The sequence below is a fragment of the Piliocolobus tephrosceles genome, chromosome 8, assembly GCF_002776525.5.
Source record: "Piliocolobus tephrosceles isolate RC106 chromosome 8, ASM277652v3, whole genome shotgun sequence".
NCBI lineage: Eukaryota > Metazoa > Chordata > Mammalia > Primates > Cercopithecidae > Piliocolobus > Piliocolobus tephrosceles.
This window is the reverse complement of record NC_045441.1, coordinates 50438579-50459374: the sequence shown is the minus strand read 5'-3', so window position 1 is coordinate 50459374 and position 20796 is coordinate 50438579. Positions and strand designations below refer to the sequence as shown.

Here is a 20796-nt window from a genome sequence, read left to right as displayed (position 1 = left end):
ATATTTTGTAAGATTTATTCCTAGAAACTGTTTTATTTTGATATTTATGTGGATGGTACCATTTTCTAATTGGTTATTGTTGTTTATCAAGTGGCGTTACTAAATTCACCTCTTAATTAGAATAACGTATTTGCTGCTTTCTAAAGATATTATTTTTTTCCAGTCCTATGTCTATTATTTCTTCTTTCTTTGTTGAACTGGTGAAGACTTCCCATACAATATTCAGTAGAAGTAGTCATAACAGGCATCCTCATATTATTCGCTAGCTCAACAGGAAACATTTCCCATTATGTATGATGTTTGCTCTAGCTTTTGTGTTAAAGACCCAATATTAGATTTAGGATATTCACTTTTATTCCTTCTTTGCTAAGATGGTTGTCATGAATAGGTATTTTCTCAAATGCTTTTTCTGACTCTGTTATGATTACCAAAGGTTTTTTCCTGTTAAAATAGAGGATTACATTTATTTACTGATTTTAAATGTCAAACCAACCTTGGATTTCTGCAAATTTGTTTGTTTTTTCTTATTCTTTTTATTTATCACGGAATTTAATTTGTTAAAATTTTGCTTAGGGTTTTTGTATCTATGTTCATGAGAGATACTGGCCTATAATTCTTTACTTATAAGACCCTCGTTTGGTTTTAGAATCGAGTGTGCTGGCCTCATAAAAGGAGTTGGAAAGTGTTTCCTCTTTTGCTATTTTGTAGAAGACTGTGTTATTTCCTCTTTGAATATTTAGATGAATTCACTGAAAACATGATTTAAGTCTGTAGTTTTCTTTGTGGGAAAATACTAAACTATGCATTCAGTTTTTAAAATTTTAGTTTTATTTTTCTTTTACTGTCAATCTCATGTGTATATGCTGCATTCAATTATTCTGATACAGAATTATTAGTAGTTTACCTTTTTCTTATGTCAATTTTGGTAAATTAAGATTTATGGAATTTTAAAATTTCATCTAAATTTTTAAATGTATCTTCAGAAGGTATTTATGATATCCTTTTACCTTTCTAAATGTCCACAGAATCTGTAGTAATAGTCTCTTTTTATTCTTGATATTGGTTATTTATACCATTTCTCTTTTTTCTTAGTCAATCTTGCTTGACCTATCAATTTTATTAAGCATTTCAAAGACCCAGGTTTTGGCTTTGCGAATTATTTCTGCTGTGAGTTTGTTTCTACTTAAGTTTTGTTTCTGTTTATTTTTTTACTATTGTCTACTGGCTTTGGATTAACTTGTTCTTCTAACTTCTTGAGGTGCATAATGAGATCACTTAGTTTTAGACTTCTCCTATTCTTTTTTTTTTTTTTTTTTTTTTTTTTGAGACCCAGTCTTGCTCTGTCACCCACCCAGGCTGGAGTACAGTGGCGTGATCTTGGCTCATGGCAAGCTCTGCCTCCCAGGTTCACACCATTCTCCTGCCTCAGCCTCCTGAGTGGCTGGGACTACAGGTGCCCGCCGCCACACCTGGCTAATTTTTTTTTTTTTTTTGTATTTTTAGTAGAGACAGGGTTTCACCGTGTTAACCAGGATGGTCTCAATCTCCTGGCCTCGTGATCCACCTGCCTTGGCCTCCCAAAGTGATGGGATTACAGGCTAGACTTCTCCTTTTCTAATATATTTATTTAAAGTTGCACATTTTCCTCTAAACACTGCTTTACCTGCATACTACAAGGTTGTATATTATTGTTCGGTTAGAATTATTTTGTGATTTAACCTTTGACCCATGTGTTATTTAGAAATATATTGCTAAATTTCCATACACTTGAAATATTTCTATTCATTTTTTGTTTTGGATTCTAATCAATAACAAAATTGTGTTTCATTGTTGTCACAGAACATTATCTGTCTGAGTTCAATTACTTGAAATTTATTGAGAGTCTCTGTGACCCAGCACATGGTCAGTTTTGATTACTGTTACATGTACACTTGAAAAGAATGGTGTGTTCTGCAGCAATTGAGTGTAGTGTCCAGTCCATGCCAACTAGGTCAATTTTGTTCATGACATTATTCAAAATATTCTATAACATTACTAATTTTTTAATTAGTTAACAAGTTATGTAGTGAGGCATATACAATGCAGAAACATAGGTATGCACCTAGGTACCAATTATTTTTCTTAAGTGAAAAAGTAACTGGAGTCCAGTAATTTATTTCAATTCATTTGTGCACCTGCTTTAAGCAGGTGGAATTAGAAACTGTAGAAGTAAAATTCTCTTTTATTTATAGCATTAACAAAAGGTAAAAGCTAAATAAGTAGGCTATTCTTGTCAGTCATAATTTTTGTTGGCACTGTTCTTGTTTTTGGTTTGGTGCTCACTCAATGAGGAAACCGCATGCCCCCAAAACAAGTTCTTTCCCAGAAATTCTTAAACGCAACCATCCATACTACCACCAAACTCATGCAGCACTCAATCAAATTTCCATCACGTGAGAGAGAATATTCACACTGTGCTGTTCAGAGTATCACACAAGCCTGATTACAATGAAAACAGAATTTTCCAACTTACTCACTACTTGTGCTCCTGTACTCAGCTGCTAGATTGATATTTCTAAAATGCCAATCTCATCATTCTATTCCTCTGTTTAAACATTCTCCAGGGGTTCCCCATTATCTCCAAGATAAAATTATATTTCTTTAGCTTGGGATTCTAAGTCTACTGTGGTGTAGCTCCTACCTTCTGTTTTATCTTTTGACATGCCCCTGAGTTCCATACAGACATGGGAGTCTCTGAATAGATCACTGCCTTCAGCCTGCTCTCTCCATGCAGAGTCTGCCGTTTCCCTATCCCATCCTGTGTGCCTGACTGACCCCTACGTGGCCTTCAAGATGGCTCTGATCAGGTCCATTGGGGAGGGCTTTGTTATTTGAATATTCCTCTCTGTGCTTTCTTAGCCCCCATCATACTTCTGCCGTTTCACTTACAGTACTGCATTGTGGGTGCTCGTTAGCTTTCTGTCTTCCCTACCTGAGAGAGGGCACTGCATTTCCTCACTTTGTATTCCTAGAGCCTATCTCTCCCAGTGCCTGCACACAGAAGACACCCAGTGTTGAATGTTTTTCAAGTGCAGCCATCTTAATCAGCTGTCATTAATTGTAGAAACAAATAAATGGCCAGAAAAATGCTTGGATGACATCATCAGATGGCATTAAAGCATGAGACTAAAAGTCATGTTGGGGCATCCCATTCGGAAGAGTTGTTTTAAGTTATTTTCTATGGCATTTAGGGAAGTGGCAGAGGACAGGAGTGACGTGGAGGAGGCAGGTGTGTGAAAAGGACACAGATGAGTATGCCTTATGAATACATGGGTGTGATGAACTGAAATGAAGTTTTTTTTTTAATTCAAATGAGTTTTTAGGGCTCGTGATTCACTGGGACATGTAGAGAAAGTACTGTAAAAGATCCAGTTCTCATATAGTTTCAAACAAAACAAAGCCTTTCTGAGACAGCAGTACTTGTTGGCCACACTGGCATTTTAGGAGCTGCCTACCCATCCTCAGAGGGAATAACCTTGGACAGAATAGACAAACATGAGAAGGTATGTTTCCATAGCTTCTTTTTACAGTTCATTTTTGCCTATGCAAAGTGAATGAAATCCTAGCAGGGTCTAATGCTCAACAAATGTGTATGTTTTCAAGGCATAGGGTCGTAGGGCTTTCTGTGACCTCACTGGGGTGGGGAATAGTGCCTAGTCCAGTATAAGGCAGTTTTCTAAGTTATAAAGTTGAACCAATACGTTGCTTCTTAATGAAGTTCACCCCATTGGTCCTAGGAATTATCTTTGTGGAAAAAAAAAAGAATACCTCTCCTCCCTAACTTCCTTTTAAATTCCAAAATACAGTGCTCTGGCCTTTCCTCACATAGTTTCCCTCTTCCAACACCTTTATGCATCCCACATATTGATTGGTGTGGGGTCAGGGGAAGTCAGCATCCAGGGCTTGCTCTGGATCTGAGGGCACAGGGAAGTGAAGATATGCAGTATCTCATCATATGCCTTGCAGCTAAGAAGCATACAGAAAGCAAAGAGTTTACGCCAAGAAATGCAAGAGTCATGAAAAGATGCAATGGCTCATCCACAATGAAATTGCACACTGTCTTAACTGAAAGGCATCTTGCCAAAGTTGGAAGGCATAAGCACTTCCTAAAATGGTGTTGCACTTCTATACTGGAACTATTATCTGGCAGCCACAGTGACAGAAATGGATGGAGGGCTGGAAACTATGAACATTCTCTCAGAAGAGAAACCTTATTATTATCATTATCATTATTATTATTATTTGTGTATTTTCCTACTTCTTTATCTTCCTTCCTTGTGAATTTATTTCGAATGCTCATGAAATAAATTCCCCTTAGGTGCCCAGTCCAAAAATTCCCCTGAATAGTATTAAAACACCAGATATCTATCTTTCCCAAAATATAGGCTACAGCATACCATGGGACCTGGCCCCGAGGACATTCACCTTTTAGATGGAATGGATTCACATGAAAAGCATCTAGATAACTTTACTAGGAAAACAAAGGAGCTCTCTGGTCTCAGTTAGTTTTTTCCAATTGAACAAAAATATTTTATGACATGGGTAGGAAAGATCCTGGCTAATTTTCAGACAACCCTTCTTAAGATTAAGATCTAGGGAATATCTTCACTATGAAGACAAATGGAGAGGGGTCCTTATTCTCAGGAACTTTTGAAACTACTAATTGGCCAATGATAAAAGAGCTAGTTTGAAACTCTTTTGCCCAAAGAATAGCCATTTCACCAAGAGGTAGGTAGGTTATGGCAGGGCAGGGCTGGATATCCCAAATGGAAAGGATAAAGAGGTAGAGAAAAGTGGGCCGAGGGGCCGATGGAGCATAAGCACCTGAATGCTATGCTAAAGCTCAACAGAATTTGAAAGGGGCATCTGGAATTGCTAGGGTTTGTGTGGCAGCTACATAAAGCAGATAATTGGCAGCTGCAGCTTGTATCTGACATGGGTGACACCCAAACGGGAGATGGGTATATACAAAACTGGTCACCACTTAACTTCTTTTTAACAGTAAGTTATTGTAGTCTTTCTATTGTCATGTTTTGTTTCTTTTTAAAGAAACTTTTTATTATATTGATTTGGGCTTTTACCTTTGTTTCACAGATCTATGTTATTTTTGAATTGTATTGAACACACAGCAGATGCTCCCTAAAATTCACTTCTGTTTCCATTAGTGATTTTTTTTTTCAAAAGTGAGTCCTTTCGCATTTTGAATGCTGTATTCTCTTCTGTCTTTATTGCTGTATCTCTTCATGCATGTTTTCTTCTGTTTCATCATCCTTGAGTAAAGAAAGGTGAATGTCAGCTGGGTGTTCTTCCATAACCAGAGTGACGGGTTGTGTTCTAGGTTCCCTCACTGTCTGCCAGGAAGTTGATTGAATCTTCTGCTCATCTCATAAGCTGGAAAGACAGGGTTGCATGTAAATTTCTAGTGTCCTCCACGCATCCAAAAGGTGCATTATTTCTGTATCATTTCCTCTCTGGATCTGTTGAAACCACTTGGCTAGGGTTTTGCTTTCTATTTACAGCTTCCTGTTGGGTCAGAACTTCACACTGAATGCAAAATATGACTGCCTAAAGTCTGCCTGGCACCACTGGTGACTACATCAGGGAGCCTCTGAATGGCTGATTTTCTGCTAATTGTGGCACAAAGCCTGGGTCTCTCTGGTGGAGCTGATTTCAGTGCTACTCATTGGAACAGCTGAGTGAGATTCTGAGTGAAGCTTTCCCTGAAGGCCCCACTCCTGCTCTGGCCTGGGGTCCCAGCCCGCTGATCACAAGGTGATATGAGGCCCTTCATGACTTGATTCTCTCAATACTGTGGTTTCTCACGAGTGGGAATTGTTATAAAGTAGTGGCTATACATCTGTAGTCCATATAATGTCCTTAATAATTCCAATTATTTTTCAACTGATGGGAATTAGCTTTTAGTTTATAAAAGTGGGAGAGAAAGTGTTTATATGAGAAATAGGAGATTGTCCTAGTAAAAGGAGACGTGTCAGCTCATTTTCACGTTTAGTTGTCCTTGTATTATTAGCATTTTATTTTATCTGCCTCTTCTTGCCAGAATCTTTTTAAATTACTTGTCCATTTTGTAAAGTTTGAGTTAGTTAAATCTAGGTCATGAATCAACAATCCATTTAACTGGAGACTCACGAATCCACTCCCTTGGAAGACCACTGTCCTAGAGTATGCCTTAAAGTTTTTATTTTGTTTTCTGGAAAGGATATGAATGATAAATTTTGAAGTTGTTGACAACTGAGAATACCTTTATTGGCTTCTTATGTACTTGGTAACTCTGTAGATATAGATATAAATGTCTTGAATTTCCCCATATTATTCTCAAAAATTGGTACTGTTATTAAATTGCTTTTTGATGTTTGACATGATAGAAGTAGATGGCCAGGACAATTTTTTGTTACTTTGTAAGTATTATGTTTAATTTTCTCAAAGATTTTCAGGTTCATTTCTTTATTCTTTGAAATTAAAAATTACAGTAGCATACATTTGATGTTTTCATTTACTTTTAAAAAATTGTATTTGATCCCTTTTCATCTACTTATACAGATTTTACTTTAGCCTAGGAAAACTTATTCAATTAAAAAGCTGCTTCTGTTGTTTATTTCCTATGAAAGTTCTATTATGGGTAGATAGGATCTTCTGGCTTTTACTTCTATTACTCTTATAATCTTTCTCATCATTTTCTTTGTTTTTGTCATTTCCTCTTAGGTTCTAGAATTGAGATGGGTTCTACTAGAAATTCATGTCAGTTCCTGGTAGAACCTGTAAGTCCCAAATGAAGAGAGGCATTTTTAAGAAGTTTAATTTTACTCTCATTTTTGAGAGTAAACTTTAAAACGTTGAATTTTACTCTCGTTTTTGAGAGTAAACTTTAAAAAGTTGAATTTTCCTCTCATTTTTGAAAGTAAACTTTAAAAAGTTGAATTTTACTCTCATTTTGTCGTTTGAGAGTCCAAATAGCCTACGGGGTAGCTGGGCACCTTGAGGTGAGAGTCAGAACTGGAGGCAGACTTAGCCAGGAATGTGTTTTGCTAAAGAGCTTCCAATCCTTATTTGGAACAGCAGTCAGGGCTCCCTGCTGCCGTCTCCCCATTCTTTGGCAGGCTGCTTATCCATTCTGTGTGAGTGACTGGCAAGCCCTCCCCTGCCAACTCCCTGTCCCGTGCTGCCTCTGAAATTCAGAACTCTTTCCAGTGCTGCTAATGGCATTCCCAAGGCTGACCTTCCCCTCCAAGCCTGCAGGGGCCTCAGGGGATTTCCTTTGCATATTTCCCTTTGATATATTGGAGATTTATAATTCAGGTAGAGACAACCTGAATCTAATCTTATTTGTATTTTATATCATTGAACTTCCTGGACATTTTTTTTTTTTATGGTTGACCCCCTTGCCTACTTTTTAAGGTTGATCCAAGATTTTTTCTCATTCTTTACTGTGGGTCATTTTCATGAAGATTAGGAAGGGAGTAGTTTATACCTTGCCATGAAGACAACCTATCTGAGGATATTTTGATGTCAGGAAGGTGAGAACAGATTGCGTATACCAATGGGAAATGGAGATTTGACAATAATTTTAAATATCTTGCTATAATTTTTCTCATTTGTTTATCTCTGGTGATCAAAGTCATTGAATAATGACAGTAGTTATAACAAGTGCCTTTTCAAAGGACAACCATGAGTCACATACTTTATCTCAATTTCATTTAATCTTTAGGTCAACTTTAGAAATTTCATGCTTTGCTCTTCATTAAGATAACACTCAAAGATGTTACATAACTTACCTAGGGTTGCACAGCTAATAAGTTATGAAGTGAATTTCAAACCTCAGTTTGTCTTCAAAGTCTCTACTATTTTCATTGCTGGTTGTCAAACAGCCTGAAGAGTTGCCAAGTCTCCAAATCTCTGTGGTATTTACAGTATTCTCAGTTACTGCATGTTGATCATCTGTAGTCATTTTATTGTTCTTATGAATACTAAGTCCTTCTCTGTGCAGATAATGTTCATATAAATAACAGAAAAACATGTTTTATTGCTTCTCTTGTGTAGTCTGGCGTTCCTCGGTTTAAAATCCATCCTTATATTTCCTTTTTTTAAAAAAAAATAGGGTATTTGTCTCCTCTCAGAGTGATTTTTTCCATCCAGCAAAACAATTTACTTTCATCTATTCCTTATGTAGCCTTTTTGTGGTTCTCAGTGGTTTAAATCTTTTCATCTGTCTTGGGACATGCCTGGGCCATGGGGCTGTCATTATCTGGGGCCACTGCTGAACCAAGTGCCTTCAGCAGAACAGAATCTCAAGAGGTATTTGGTGATTTTGCTGCTGGTCAGGCTTTACTATGTCCACATAGAACAAAAAAGATGAAAATTTGAGAAAAAGCAAAATCGTTGATAATTTAGGACTCATAAAGATAAAAGCTAGCTAGAAAGTATGGTCAGTGCCTGGTTGGAGAGAATTTTTTTCTTCTTACTTCATAATGGCAAAAATGTATACATTTATTTTATTACTTGCTCCTTTGGTCCCATAATTATTTTCCTTTCAGATGTATCAGAATAAGTGAGAATATTCGATGACTGTAAAATATATCACCATAGTTGTAGGATTATTCTTTGTTTCCTCTATTCTAATGAAATTGTATCTTTTTATTTTTCTAGATTACGGTCTTTGGTCAAACAATTAGAGAGAGGGGAAGCTTCAGTGGTAGATCTTAAGAAGAATTTGGAATATGCAGCCACAGTGCTTGAATCTGTGTATATTGATGAAACAAGGTAAGCTAAAAATGACAAAAGAGATTAGTATAGTGATGGTAAATTTTCTCTTAAATGGCTTTCCTGACACTGTCCCCCATGCCAGGAATGGGGTGACATTCAAATTACTCATCTTGGAGTTTTAGTTTCCACAAACAAAGGGGATAGATTTGGACAAGTCACTTACTCTCTGTACTTCCTCATCTATAAAAGGAGCTAATAGAACATATCTCATATGACTGTCATGACAAGGAAGTGAGATCATGAAAGAGGAGAAAAACTAATTTTTAAAAATCTGCTAAGATTTGAAAAATCAGATGTGGAGCTCCATTGTAATTATTGCATGTTGTTAGTGTCAGTCTAAAAATTGTGTTTATGTTTTAATTCATAATGTCCACTAGAAAATGGAGGCTCCTGAAGTGATCGAGAAGCATGTGTTCTCTTACGCACCTAGCATTCCCTCTTCAGTCTTATGTATGTAGCTGATTTACTTAGCAGGCTTATTGCACTTGAATTATCTAAATGTATTAAAGCGATTTCAGTTACTACATATGTTTGCAAGCTACAAAATTGCTTTTCTTTTGAAAAATGTTGCAATGTTGAATATGAAAGGTGGTTTTTTTTTTTTTTCTAATTCAGACAGGCTTCTCTGTCAGTATTTGTGATGTCTTACTTTTCTTTGCCAAATTCCAATCTGAAAGTATTTCACAGCAATCTAAGATTTGTACGGTTTCTATTATTATTATTATTTTGGTGACACACTTGGTTTCTAATTTAAGGAAACCCGATATCACAGCTTTTTTCTAAATGTTGTATTTCCTCCGCTTACCCTCACCTCAATTGGTAAGTCTAAAGGAAAAAAAAAATCCAAACACCTTTACACTGGCAGCAACTTTTACTGCTAATTTGTAGTTGGGTTTACTATAAATATACAATGCTATTTTAGGTTTTATTTTAACATTGCTCTTTGTGTTCCGTTCTAGTGGTCTGACCTATGTATAAGTTTGAAAAATCAGTGAAACACAGCTGTGACATGATTCAGTCATTGTGCAAAAATAAAGAACTGCATTATTTTGAAAATTTTGCTTGAATTTAGACATTTAAATTTTGGTAGCAACCTATCAAACTAGAAAGAATATTGTCATCACTTAGGATCACTACTTCAGAGTACTGGATTTGGTAGATACTTTGCAAAGTCTCTAAGTGTCCATTTTTTAATAAAACAAAATAATGCCACATGTTCCATCTATGAACTAATACAAGGCTGCCTGTGAATGTATTTTTAAATAGAAGGTTTAAATTTCACTCAAATGCCACAGAGTGCTTCTGGGTACAATGGACCAGTTCCTTTGTCCAGTCTAAAGAGAACCATCCAGAAATATCAGTGGAGGCCAAGACCATCCTGAAACACATATGGTGAGCTTACGTAAGCCTTCCCAAAAAGGCACTGTATTTTTTGTGGCCAATTTAATTTGGTTTCTTTGCACCTGCATGCAGGTGTGGCAGAGAGGAGCAGCTGCTTTGAACAGAGAGCTCCAACTTCAGATTTAATCTCAGTGTCCTGGTTCTCTTTCTTGTGTTCAGGAGACTCCTGGATACAGAGGATGAGCTCAGTGACATTCAGTCAGATGCTGTGCCTTCTGAGGTCCGAGACTGGCTGGCCTCCACCTTCACACGGCAGATGGGGATGATGCTCAGGAGGAGCGAGGAGAAGCCCCGGTTCAAGAGCATCGTTCACGCGGTGCAGGCTGGGATATTTGTGGAGAGGTAAAGATGTCATTCATTGTCATTCAGTGACCAGAGCAGCCAGAGGAACACATTTCCAATAACTGGAAGCTTTGCTTTAATGTAGTTTTCCTATCTTTATAAATACTGAAAATTGTGGGTAGAAACAGATAGTCTTGAATGAGAAATGGCAAAAACATGTCTATTTTAATCTCTGTAGAATCATTAGGAAAAGCTTTTTGCTTTTGCTTGGAAGTTTTTTGTTTACCAGAGAAGATTTAGTTTGAGTTCAGCCTCTAATTTTTAAAGCAGGAAATCATCTCATCTATCATCTTTTGAAATAGGTGGATGGTGTCTGCATTTGGAACAGATCTGGGATGCTTTGAGGTTGCTGGATCTAGGGAGGACAGTTCATTTCAGTGGTTTGAAGTCCCCATTACACTCAATTTTACTAGCTATTTTATTCTTTGAAATCAAATTGACCCCCTTACCCAGCAATAGATTCCAGAAATATATATATTCTTCCTATAATCCTTATCGCGTAATTACACATTTTAGAAACACCATGGTGAGTTTAAAGACTACCTGGGACATTTTTCCTTCTTGTTTTTGGCAGTTCTAAAGAACAAGCTATTCTAAATGGGTTACCCATAGGAGTTCTTCATTCGGGTTAAATTACTACAGCGCTTACTGTCTATTCTGTACTATAATTCACTCTGGCCAAAGAAGTGACCCATTTAATAATTTAATTTCCAGTCTGGGGCCTATAGAGTTAGGTTTCTTTCCCCCAAGTGGTTCTTATGTTTGGGATTGCTTTAATTTCTTTTGAATTTAACACTTAGACCACCTGAGTGAATATAAAAAAGGTCAAAAAATGAATTTTAGGTTCTAAAATTCACTTGACTTCTCATTATTTGTCAATACTTGGTATGAGTCTGTGGATTACAAATCCTACTTTGTAAGATATCATGTTGCATTTTTCCCTTTTGACTTTTCAGAATGTATAGACGGACATCAAACATGGTTGGACTGAGCTATCCACCAGCTGTTATTGAGGCATTAAAGGTAATACAAGTGAAAAGATTTTACAATGTACATGGTACCTAATGAAAAGTAGAGTTAATTTGTTACAAAATAAGAGGCTTTCATTTACAGTTACTTTTCCAGTTATTCCTGACTTTATTCTTTCATTATCTTTTTATTATGTGTTCTAACAGTATCACTGTCTTTTCACCCTTCATCTTCCCAATTGAAAAATAATCAAACTCTGTGTGGGTTTCATTTCTTTCTAGTACTCTACAGTAGTTTAGGTTTTATGCAGTGATCTGTCTTTATGAGATTTATCTGATTTTGCCATATGAGATCAAGTATGTTATGGCTATAAGTATTCAACATTAGGAGGATCTTCAGTATTTGTAATTGCCCCATTATCTGATTACCTACTCCAAGTCCATTTTATAGATGAAGAAACCAAGACTTAGCAAGATTAAAAAAAAAGAGTTAATTAGAGACAGAGCTAATGTTTGATATCAGAGTCTTCAGTACATGGTAAGCTCTTAGTAATGTTTTACTGCATGAACATATAGCTCGAGAGTCCTTGTCCCATCTGTATATCCCATTGTTTTCCAAAGGCTCTCATTGAGCCAGATGTTCCCTTGGAAGTCATACAAATGTTTGAATTTAAATGGACTAAATCGTGCAGAATTACCTCTAATCAGGCAAGTTCTTGGAATTGCATAGGATTATCTCTAGGAGCCCCAAAGCAGATGCATTCCTGAAGGCAGATACTGATGAAGATCCATTGGTCTGAGCATATTTGAGATTTGCTAAACTTGATTTGGCTTCTGGATTCCAATGTGTTGCTGATCCTGTAGCCCAGGATCACTGAGTTCATTGACATCACATGTTGTCTATGCATGGACTTGGGCCATGTGCTTAGGGACATTGTAGCGTTTTGACCTTTGCTAAAGCCATTGTTTTCTTTCTCCAAAACCTGAAAAATGTGATGATATTTTCAGAAGCTAAATTACGTATTCATGGAGTTAGGGGGTAGGGAGTGCTTCTTGATTAATTTAATGTCAGGAAAGAGCCCCTTGAGACCATCTTGATTATATATTCATAGGCCTTTCTCTTGCCTCAGAGACATTTACTAGCTGAATTTTAGAGACCATACATACACAGATTCTCATTTATCCTTGTTTGTCTCTACCCTTTCCGTCTCTTCTTACCTAATCTTAAAAGCAGGAAGGATACTCAGGAAGGACCCAGCAAGAAGATATGTCTTTTCTCCCATTCCTCTTTAACCCCTAATCTCATGCCCAATACATCAGTGTAATGTACATTTTAATCAGTGAAATCACTTCAGGAAATCTGATAATTCTTAATATCCACTATGAAGTTGCACTGATTTTCGTAATTGAATCTGAACGTTCAATCAAAGTCTTAGAAACATTAAAAGCATCTTTTGTCTTTAATTTTTTCCTTTATCAGGAACATAAATACCAAAGGGTATAGTGGTACCAAGACATTTATGAAAATATTGCTTCTGAATTGAAGCCTCTTTTCTATGCAGAATAACTGAAAAAGAACTGGAACAAACTGTGATGTGCATGAATTGTTATTTTATACTTCACAAAAAGAAATTCTCAGATGCACACATGTTGTCTGAGGGGATGGGTACTTAGATTATTCAGATAAGGAAGACCTACTAGCTCTCTAAATAAATTGCTACTTCTCCTCACATATATTGTTGGTATGTGCATTAAAGCTGAAGCTTCTATTTCTCTTGGCTGTGTCCCCCGTTTACTGGGGAAGTTCAAAGCTTTTTGCAATGTAATATTTTTCCACTTCTCCAGATGCTAATTTTATTTGCAAAGAGTTGAAGCGATCACAGATATAGACTCTTTTGTTTCTTTCTTTATGTACTACATGTTACAAAAAAGATTATTTCCACTTCATTGCCAGAAGTTCATATGGAATCACTACTGTTTTCTTTTATTACAGAAATTTTCCCTAAAGACTGAGAGAATACAATTCCCTAAAATAACCCTTATGCTATGTCGTGTTAAGCTTTGTAGTTAATGTAAGAACATGACATAAAATTATATTTAAGTAAGAGAATAATGAACCAGTCTCTAAATTTGAAACATGTTGCATTATGTTCTTTTTACTTTTTCCATTATATATACATGTATAGATGTAAGCTTCTAACTTGAGGTGTTCTACCTCTAGTCTTCTGAGATTAGCCTAATGGAAATGTAGCTGTGTGCTCTTCTTTGGAAGGGCATCTCTTTTGTGACTCAGGAAGTGACACCTTGGAAAGACTCCAGGTTTAAAGTGGGAGAAGATGAGGAGGTTCAGGCTTCCTTTGTGTTAGACTAACAGGAAGTTCCTGCAATTTCTCTACAGGAAGTGTCCTTGGGCAAAATTTGGTGAACAAGGAAGAATGGTTGAAAGCAGTTAAACTGGGTACTTGTTAAAAATGCGGATTCCAGGCCCCACACCAGGATTCTCTGGAGTCCCCACTGGAGGATCTGTATTTTTGCTGAACCCCTCAACTGGTTCTGAAGAACATTAGACTGAGAACTACAGCTAAGCCTTCCCTAACATGAGGGACCAAAGAGGACATCCATCTCACTGTCTCTATTTGCTCATCCTCTTTGTTCTCTAAGTCCTGATATTCAGAATAAATCTCGGCTTTTTATCATGATAATCTCTTCATTTCTAGTGATAGAGAGCCCTTTCCTTTCTGGACACCAGGATTAAAAATTGTCAGAAGTGACACAGCATTTTCCAACCTACTGAGTTGTCAGTGACTTTTTCCTTAGGAATAAAGATAAGACAATATATGTGACTCATGACAGTGCCAATGATAGTAACTGAGGTAAAGCTTTAGGTCTTGGGTTAATCTTAAGTGTCCTTGCTGTCTATAGCCTGGGCTCTAGTGGGATATTAAAGGGATAAGGCCTGGGTCACAGCACATATTCATGGCATTTACATTTTCATCTGTTGGCAGTGAGATCACTAAGGGTTGTTAGTGAGGTTATTACCTGGCTCTACTACCTTATGGCGCTAGACATTTCAGTTAATCTCTGAGATTAATCTCTGAGATTAACTGAAATGTCTAGCGCCATAAGGTAGCACAGAAAAGGTGCTCACAGAAATGTGCCTGTTGCTATTTCTTTGGTTATTTTAATGGAGGGGCAGTTATTGAAGACTTAAGTGAGGTTACCACTAAGTGTGAATTGGAATAATTCAATGGAAACCCCTCTGGAAAAGTTTGATTTTCCTATATACAATTCTGTTTTCCCTGAAAACAGTTTTTTAGCATCCAAGAGGGAGACCCTTGATGGCCTTGGGATGAATTTGACAGTTGGAATGTTTGGTCAGGAACAAAACTGGGATGGATGGATTATGTTGGAATTCAGTGAGGGCTGGGGTGAGAGTCACTCATGAGAACCAAGGTCTCTACCAGTGTACCATCTGACACCTTGCCTGTAGGCGTGTGGTCTCATGTGAATCCTTGCTGTCAAGCTCAAGTCAATATGCTTCACTTAACTACAGGAAGTGAGATTTTGGTGCCATGAAAAACCAAATGACTGTTGCTTTAACCATTGCTTAAACAAATCTTTGTCTACTACATCCACAAGAAGTTGGTTACAATAAGCCAAAGCACATCAGACTGTATTTACATATATTTTGGAGTAGCTATTTACAGGCAAAGACTTTGAACTTCAGGGATGATATATAAGGTGTGTGTTCAGTTTAGTTTTTCCTTTTATTTTTTTTCAGTAAAGTGACTTACAGATTTGAGGAAAAGATCCCAGACTAGTGACTCCAGAAATGGTAGCATTTTTCTCTCCTGTGAAATGAATGCTTTCTTTTCGGTTTCAGCTCAGAGGTTTAGATTGATGTGGCATATTATTTTGTGTTCTGTATCACGCATGTTTCTGAACACTTCTTAATGAGTTAACATTCTTTACTGTAAACTTAGAGGAAGTCATTGAATAGTGTCAAGGGTTTGGAGAGAAGTTCAGAGAAGAGGAGCACCGTAGGCTGTGGTGAATTAAACAGTAGCTGCTGCAGGGCTTAATGCAAAGCGACTGATCTCAGGCATCCAACCTGTGTTTGTGTTCTGGCCCTGCCTGTATCCCCAGCACTTACTCACCTTGGGTGTTAGGGAAATTAGGTAATTTATCAATTTTCTTATCCATAAAATGTGACTAATATCTATCACTTAGAGTTGTTTTCAGGATAAATTACATATTTATCACCAACCATAATGCCTGTCATACGGCAGGTACTCAAGAAATGGCTATTTTTATTAGTAAGAAGACTATTTGCTTTTTTTAACAGTAAATACTATGTAGACTAGCCAGATTGGAAAAAGTTTGAGAGTGGAAAGGCTGTTAGTGTCACACTGTGAAATCTCCAGTGAGGGCTGCAGGCAGACTACAAAGTGGGGAGATTGATAGGTGTGTGAGTGACGGAGGGCTTATGTATTCTTTCTCCCCACCCTGTCCTGCAGGATGTGGACAAGTGGTCCTTTGATGTCTTTTCCCTCAATGAGGCCAGTGGAGATCATGCACTGAAATTTATTTTCTATGAACTACTCACACGCTATGATCTGATCAGCCGTTTCAAGGTCAGTACCTCTTTACAAAGAAAAATAAATGAACTACGTGCATATGTTTATCCTCATATGACTTTTGGGTTCAGTCTCTTTTAATATGCAGAATGAAAACTGCTCCAGGCGACTCAGGAAGCACCCTTCGAATAGCCACTGCTGTGAATTCCTCTGTGGAGGGTGCTTTTGAATGCACTCTTGCTGGTGGGTCTCAGTGGCATGGGAGATACCAGAGAGACCCATTTAGATTCTGGTCTTCCTGAAAGTACAACCCAAAGCCTGTAATAACCAAGCTCCCCATCAGGCTCTGCCCATAGGTCTCATTTCCACATAACTTTGTGTCCTATTGGCCAATGCTGTCAGAGGGACAGTAATGGAGACAGAGTGAGCATCTGCTGTCTCTGTAAATCCTTTCTTTTTCCCACCACTTGGCTCATTCAGACAAATACTATCACTCATCATCTGTGACAGATCATTGGTATTTCCCAGCCATTCATGCTTCAGATTAATTCTTCAACTTAACATAAAGAACGTGAATTGTTTCCAGTGTTCAACTCCCTACAGCCTTCTAATATTGTAGACTCTCGAGGTAGGGTCAGATCCTCAGGGAGTTGATGTATTCATCTGCCAACATCTATAGTATCGAGCTCCTCTGACTTCCCTCATCAAAGGGATGAGGCTCTGGAAAACACAAGTCTTTTTCTCTACAGCATATTGATTTCTCCGGAGTTGTGGTTCTTTATATTCTCCTGGGGACTATGTATTTGGAGAGGTATCTATTTTTTTATTGGTACAAATATTGTATATATTTATAGGGTACATGTGATATTTTGTTACATGCATAGACTATGTAATTATCAAGTCAGGGTTTTTGGGGTGTCCATTACCTGCATTATTTATCATTTATATGTGTTGGGAACCTTTCAAGTCCTCTCTTCTAGCTATTTTGAAATGCACAATATATTCTTGTTAACTGTAGTCACCCTACTCTGATACTGAACATTTGACTTTAATCCTTCTATCTAACTATATGTTGGTACCCATTAACCAACTCCTCTTTATCACCAACCCCCTATGCCCCCTCCCCCCCCCACATCCCAGCCTCCAGTATCTATCATTCTACTCTCTAACTGCATAAGGTCAACTTTTTTTAGCTCCCACATGTGAATGAGAGTATGTGCTATTTGTCTTTCCATGCTTGGATTATTTCACTTAATGTAATAACTTCCAATTCTATCTATGTTGCTACAAATGACATGATTTCATTCTTTTTAAGGCTGAATAGTATTCCATTATGTATGTATACCAGGTGTTCTTTATCCATTCATCCACTAATGGACACTTAGCTTGATTCTATATCTTAGCTATTGTGAATAGTACTGCAATAAACACGAGGGTGCCGATATCCCTTTGATACACTGATTTCTTTTTTTTTGAGAAACCCCCACACTGTTTTCCATAGTGACTGTACTAGTTTACATTGCCACCAACATTGTAGAAGTGTTCCCTTTTCTCTACATCCTCACCAGCACTTTTTTTTTTTTAAACCATAATAGCCATTCTTACTGGGGTAAGATGATATCACATTGTGCTTTTGATTTTCATTTCCCTGATGATTAGTGATGACGAGCATTTTTTTCATGTACCCATTGTCCATTATATGTCTTCATTTGAGAAATGTCTATATATCTTTGGCCACTTTTTAATGGGATTACTTGTTATTTTTATCAAGTTGTTTGAGTTTCCTGTACATTTTGGGTATTAGTCCTTTGTCAGATGAATATTTTGCAAATACTTCTCCTATTTAACAGGTTGTCTCTTCACTCTGTTGATTGTTTCCTTTACTGTGCAGAAGATTTTTAGTTTAATATAGTCCCATTTGTCTATTTTTGTTTTTATTGCCTGTGTTTTTGAGGTCTTAGCCATAAAATCTTTGCCTAGACCAATTTCCTGAAGTGTTTTTTCCCTCTTGTAGTTTTATAGTTTTGAGTGTTATGTTGAAGTCCTTAATACATTTTGAGTTGATTTTTGTATATGATGAGAGATGGGTGTCTAGTTTTATTCCTCTATATATGGATATTCCATTTTCCCAGAGTTTATTTCTTGAAGAAGGTGTCCTTTCTGTAAGTTTTTGTTGCCTTGTCAAAAATCAGTTAGCTGCAAATATGTGGATTTATTTATGGGTTTCTTATTCTATTCTATTGGACTTTGTGTCTGTTTTTATACTAATACCATGCTGTTTTGGTTACTATAGCCTTGTAATGTGTTTTGAATTTATGTAGAGTGATGCCTCCAGCTTTTTTCTTTTTGCTCAGGATTGCTTTAGCTATTAGGGCTCTTCAGGGGCTCCCTATATATTTTTTCTGTGAAAAATGACATTGGTATTTTATTAGGGATTGCATATGTAAATATGTAAATTACTTTGGGCAACTTGGTCATTTTAACAATATTAATTCTTCTGATCTATGAGCATGGGGTGTCTTTCCATTTATTTGTGTACTCTTCAGTTTCTTTCATCATTGTTTTATAGTTTTCTCTAGAGAGTTCTTGTGCCTCCTTGAGTAAATTTATTCCTAGGTATTTTTTTTTTTTTGGTAGCTATTGTAAATGATATTGCTTTCTTGATTTCTTTTTTTGGCTAGTGCATTGTTCACGTATGGAAACACTACTGACTTTTGAAACTTTTATTTTATTTTTTTAAATATAGAGATAGGATTGCACTATGTTGCCCAGGCTGATCTTGAAGTACTGGCCTCAAGCAGTCAGCCTCCCAAAATGCTAGGATTACAGGTGTGAGCTGCTATGCCCAGCTAGTACTGATTTTTGTATGTTGGTTTTGTATCCTGCAACTTTACTGAATTAATCAGATCTAAGACTTTTTTTTGGTGCAGGCTTTAGGTTTTTCTAGATATAAGATTATATCACCTGCAAAGAGAGAAAATTTGGCTTTATCTTTTCTAATTTGGATGTCCTTCATATCTTTCCTTTGCCTGATTGCTCTGGTTAAGACTTCAAGTACTATGTTGAATGGGGTGGTAAAAGTGGAGATATTTATACTGTTCCAGTTCTTAGAGGAAAGCCTCTCAAAATGTCTCCATTCAGTATGAAGTTAACTGTGTGTTTTTATATATGATCTTTATTATATTGATATATGTTCTTTCAATTCCTAATTTGTTGAGAGTTTTTATCATGAAGGGATATTGAATTTTATTGAATGTTTTTCTGCATCTATTGAGATTATCATATGGTTTTTGTCTTTCATTCTCTTGATATGTGTTGTATCATGTTTATTGATTTGCATATGTTGAACTATCCTTGTATCCTTGGAATAAATCATACTCGATCGTGGTGTATAATCTTTTTGATGTGCTGCGGATTCCGTTTGCTAGTATTTTGTTGAGGATTTTTCATCTATGTTCATCAAGGATAGTAGCCTGTAGTTTTGTTTTATTGTTGTTGCATACTTGTCTTGTTTTGGCATCAGGGAAATGCTGGCATTGTAGAATTAGTTAAGCAGGAGAAATTGCCCCTCAATTTTTTGGAATATTTAGAGGAGAATTGATGTTACTTCTTCTTTGAAAGTTTGGTGGAATTTGATAGTGAAGCCATCTGGTCCTAGACTTTTCTTTTTCAGGAGAATTTGTATTACTGATTCAAACTCATTACTCATTATAGGTCTGTCCAGGTTTTCTATTTCTTCATGATTCAGTTTTGGTAAGTTGTATGTGTTCAGGAACTTATCCATTTCCTCTAAGTTTTCCAGTTTGTTAATACACAGTTGTTCATAATAGTCTCTGATGACCTTTGTATTTCTGTGGTATCAGTTGTAATATCTCCCTTTTCACTTCTGATGTTGTTTATTTGGATCTTCTCCTTTTTTTCTTTGTTAGTCTAGCTGACAGTTTATTTATTTTGTTTGTGTTTTCAAAAAAATCACCTTTTCTCATTTCATTGCTCCATTGCATTGTTTTGTTACTCTCTATTTCATTTAACTCTGTCTGATCTTCGTTATTTCCTTTTCTTACTAATTTGAGTTTGCTTTGATATTGCTTTCTTTTTCATTGAGGTGCAGTGTTAGATTGTTTATTTGGAATTTTTCTGCTTTCTGAATGTACACATTTATTGCTAAAATTCCCTCTTAGGACTGCTTTTGCTGTATTCCATAGCTTTTGGTATGTTGTGTTTAGATATTCATTTGCTTTAAAAATGTTTTTATTTCCTCCTTAATTTCTTTCTGAATCCAATGGTAACTCAGGACCATGTTGTTTAATTTCCATGTATTTGTAGTTTCCAAATTTCTTCTTGTTATTGATTTCTAGTTTTATTTTACTGTGATCTGAGAAGACACTTGATATTATTTTGATTTTTAATTTTTTGAGACTTATTTTGTGTCCTAACATATTGTCTAGGCTGGAGAATGTTCTTTGTGTTGATGAGAAAAATTTGTGTTCTGTAGCTGTTGGGTAAAATATTCTGTAAGTGTGTATTAGGTGCATTTAGTCTAACGTGAAGTTTAAATCCAACTTTGTTAATTTTCTGTATAGATGTTCTGTTTGATGCTATGATAGAGTGCTGAAGTCTTAAACTATTATTGTATTAGAGTCTATCTCTTTATACATTTGGGTGCTTTATACGTTTGGGTGCTTCACTGT

General features: G+C 36.5%; 1 protein-coding gene across 4 annotated transcripts in view; it reads left to right on the top strand.

Annotated features, from left to right (window-relative positions):
• PDE1C (phosphodiesterase 1C) overlaps positions 1-20796 on the top strand; it is a 579473-nt gene that overhangs the window by 426549 nt on the left and 132128 nt on the right. For all 4 annotated transcript variants that reach the window (XM_023186040.3, XM_023186041.1, XM_023186042.1 and 1 more), the window contains exons 4-7: positions 8701-8814; positions 10378-10560; positions 11517-11583; positions 16046-16162. In XM_023186040.3, coding sequence (XP_023041808.1) covers positions 8701-8814; positions 10378-10560; positions 11517-11583; positions 16046-16162 — 481 coding nt within the window. The remainder of the gene's footprint in view (positions 1-8700; positions 8815-10377; positions 10561-11516; positions 11584-16045; positions 16163-20796) is intronic.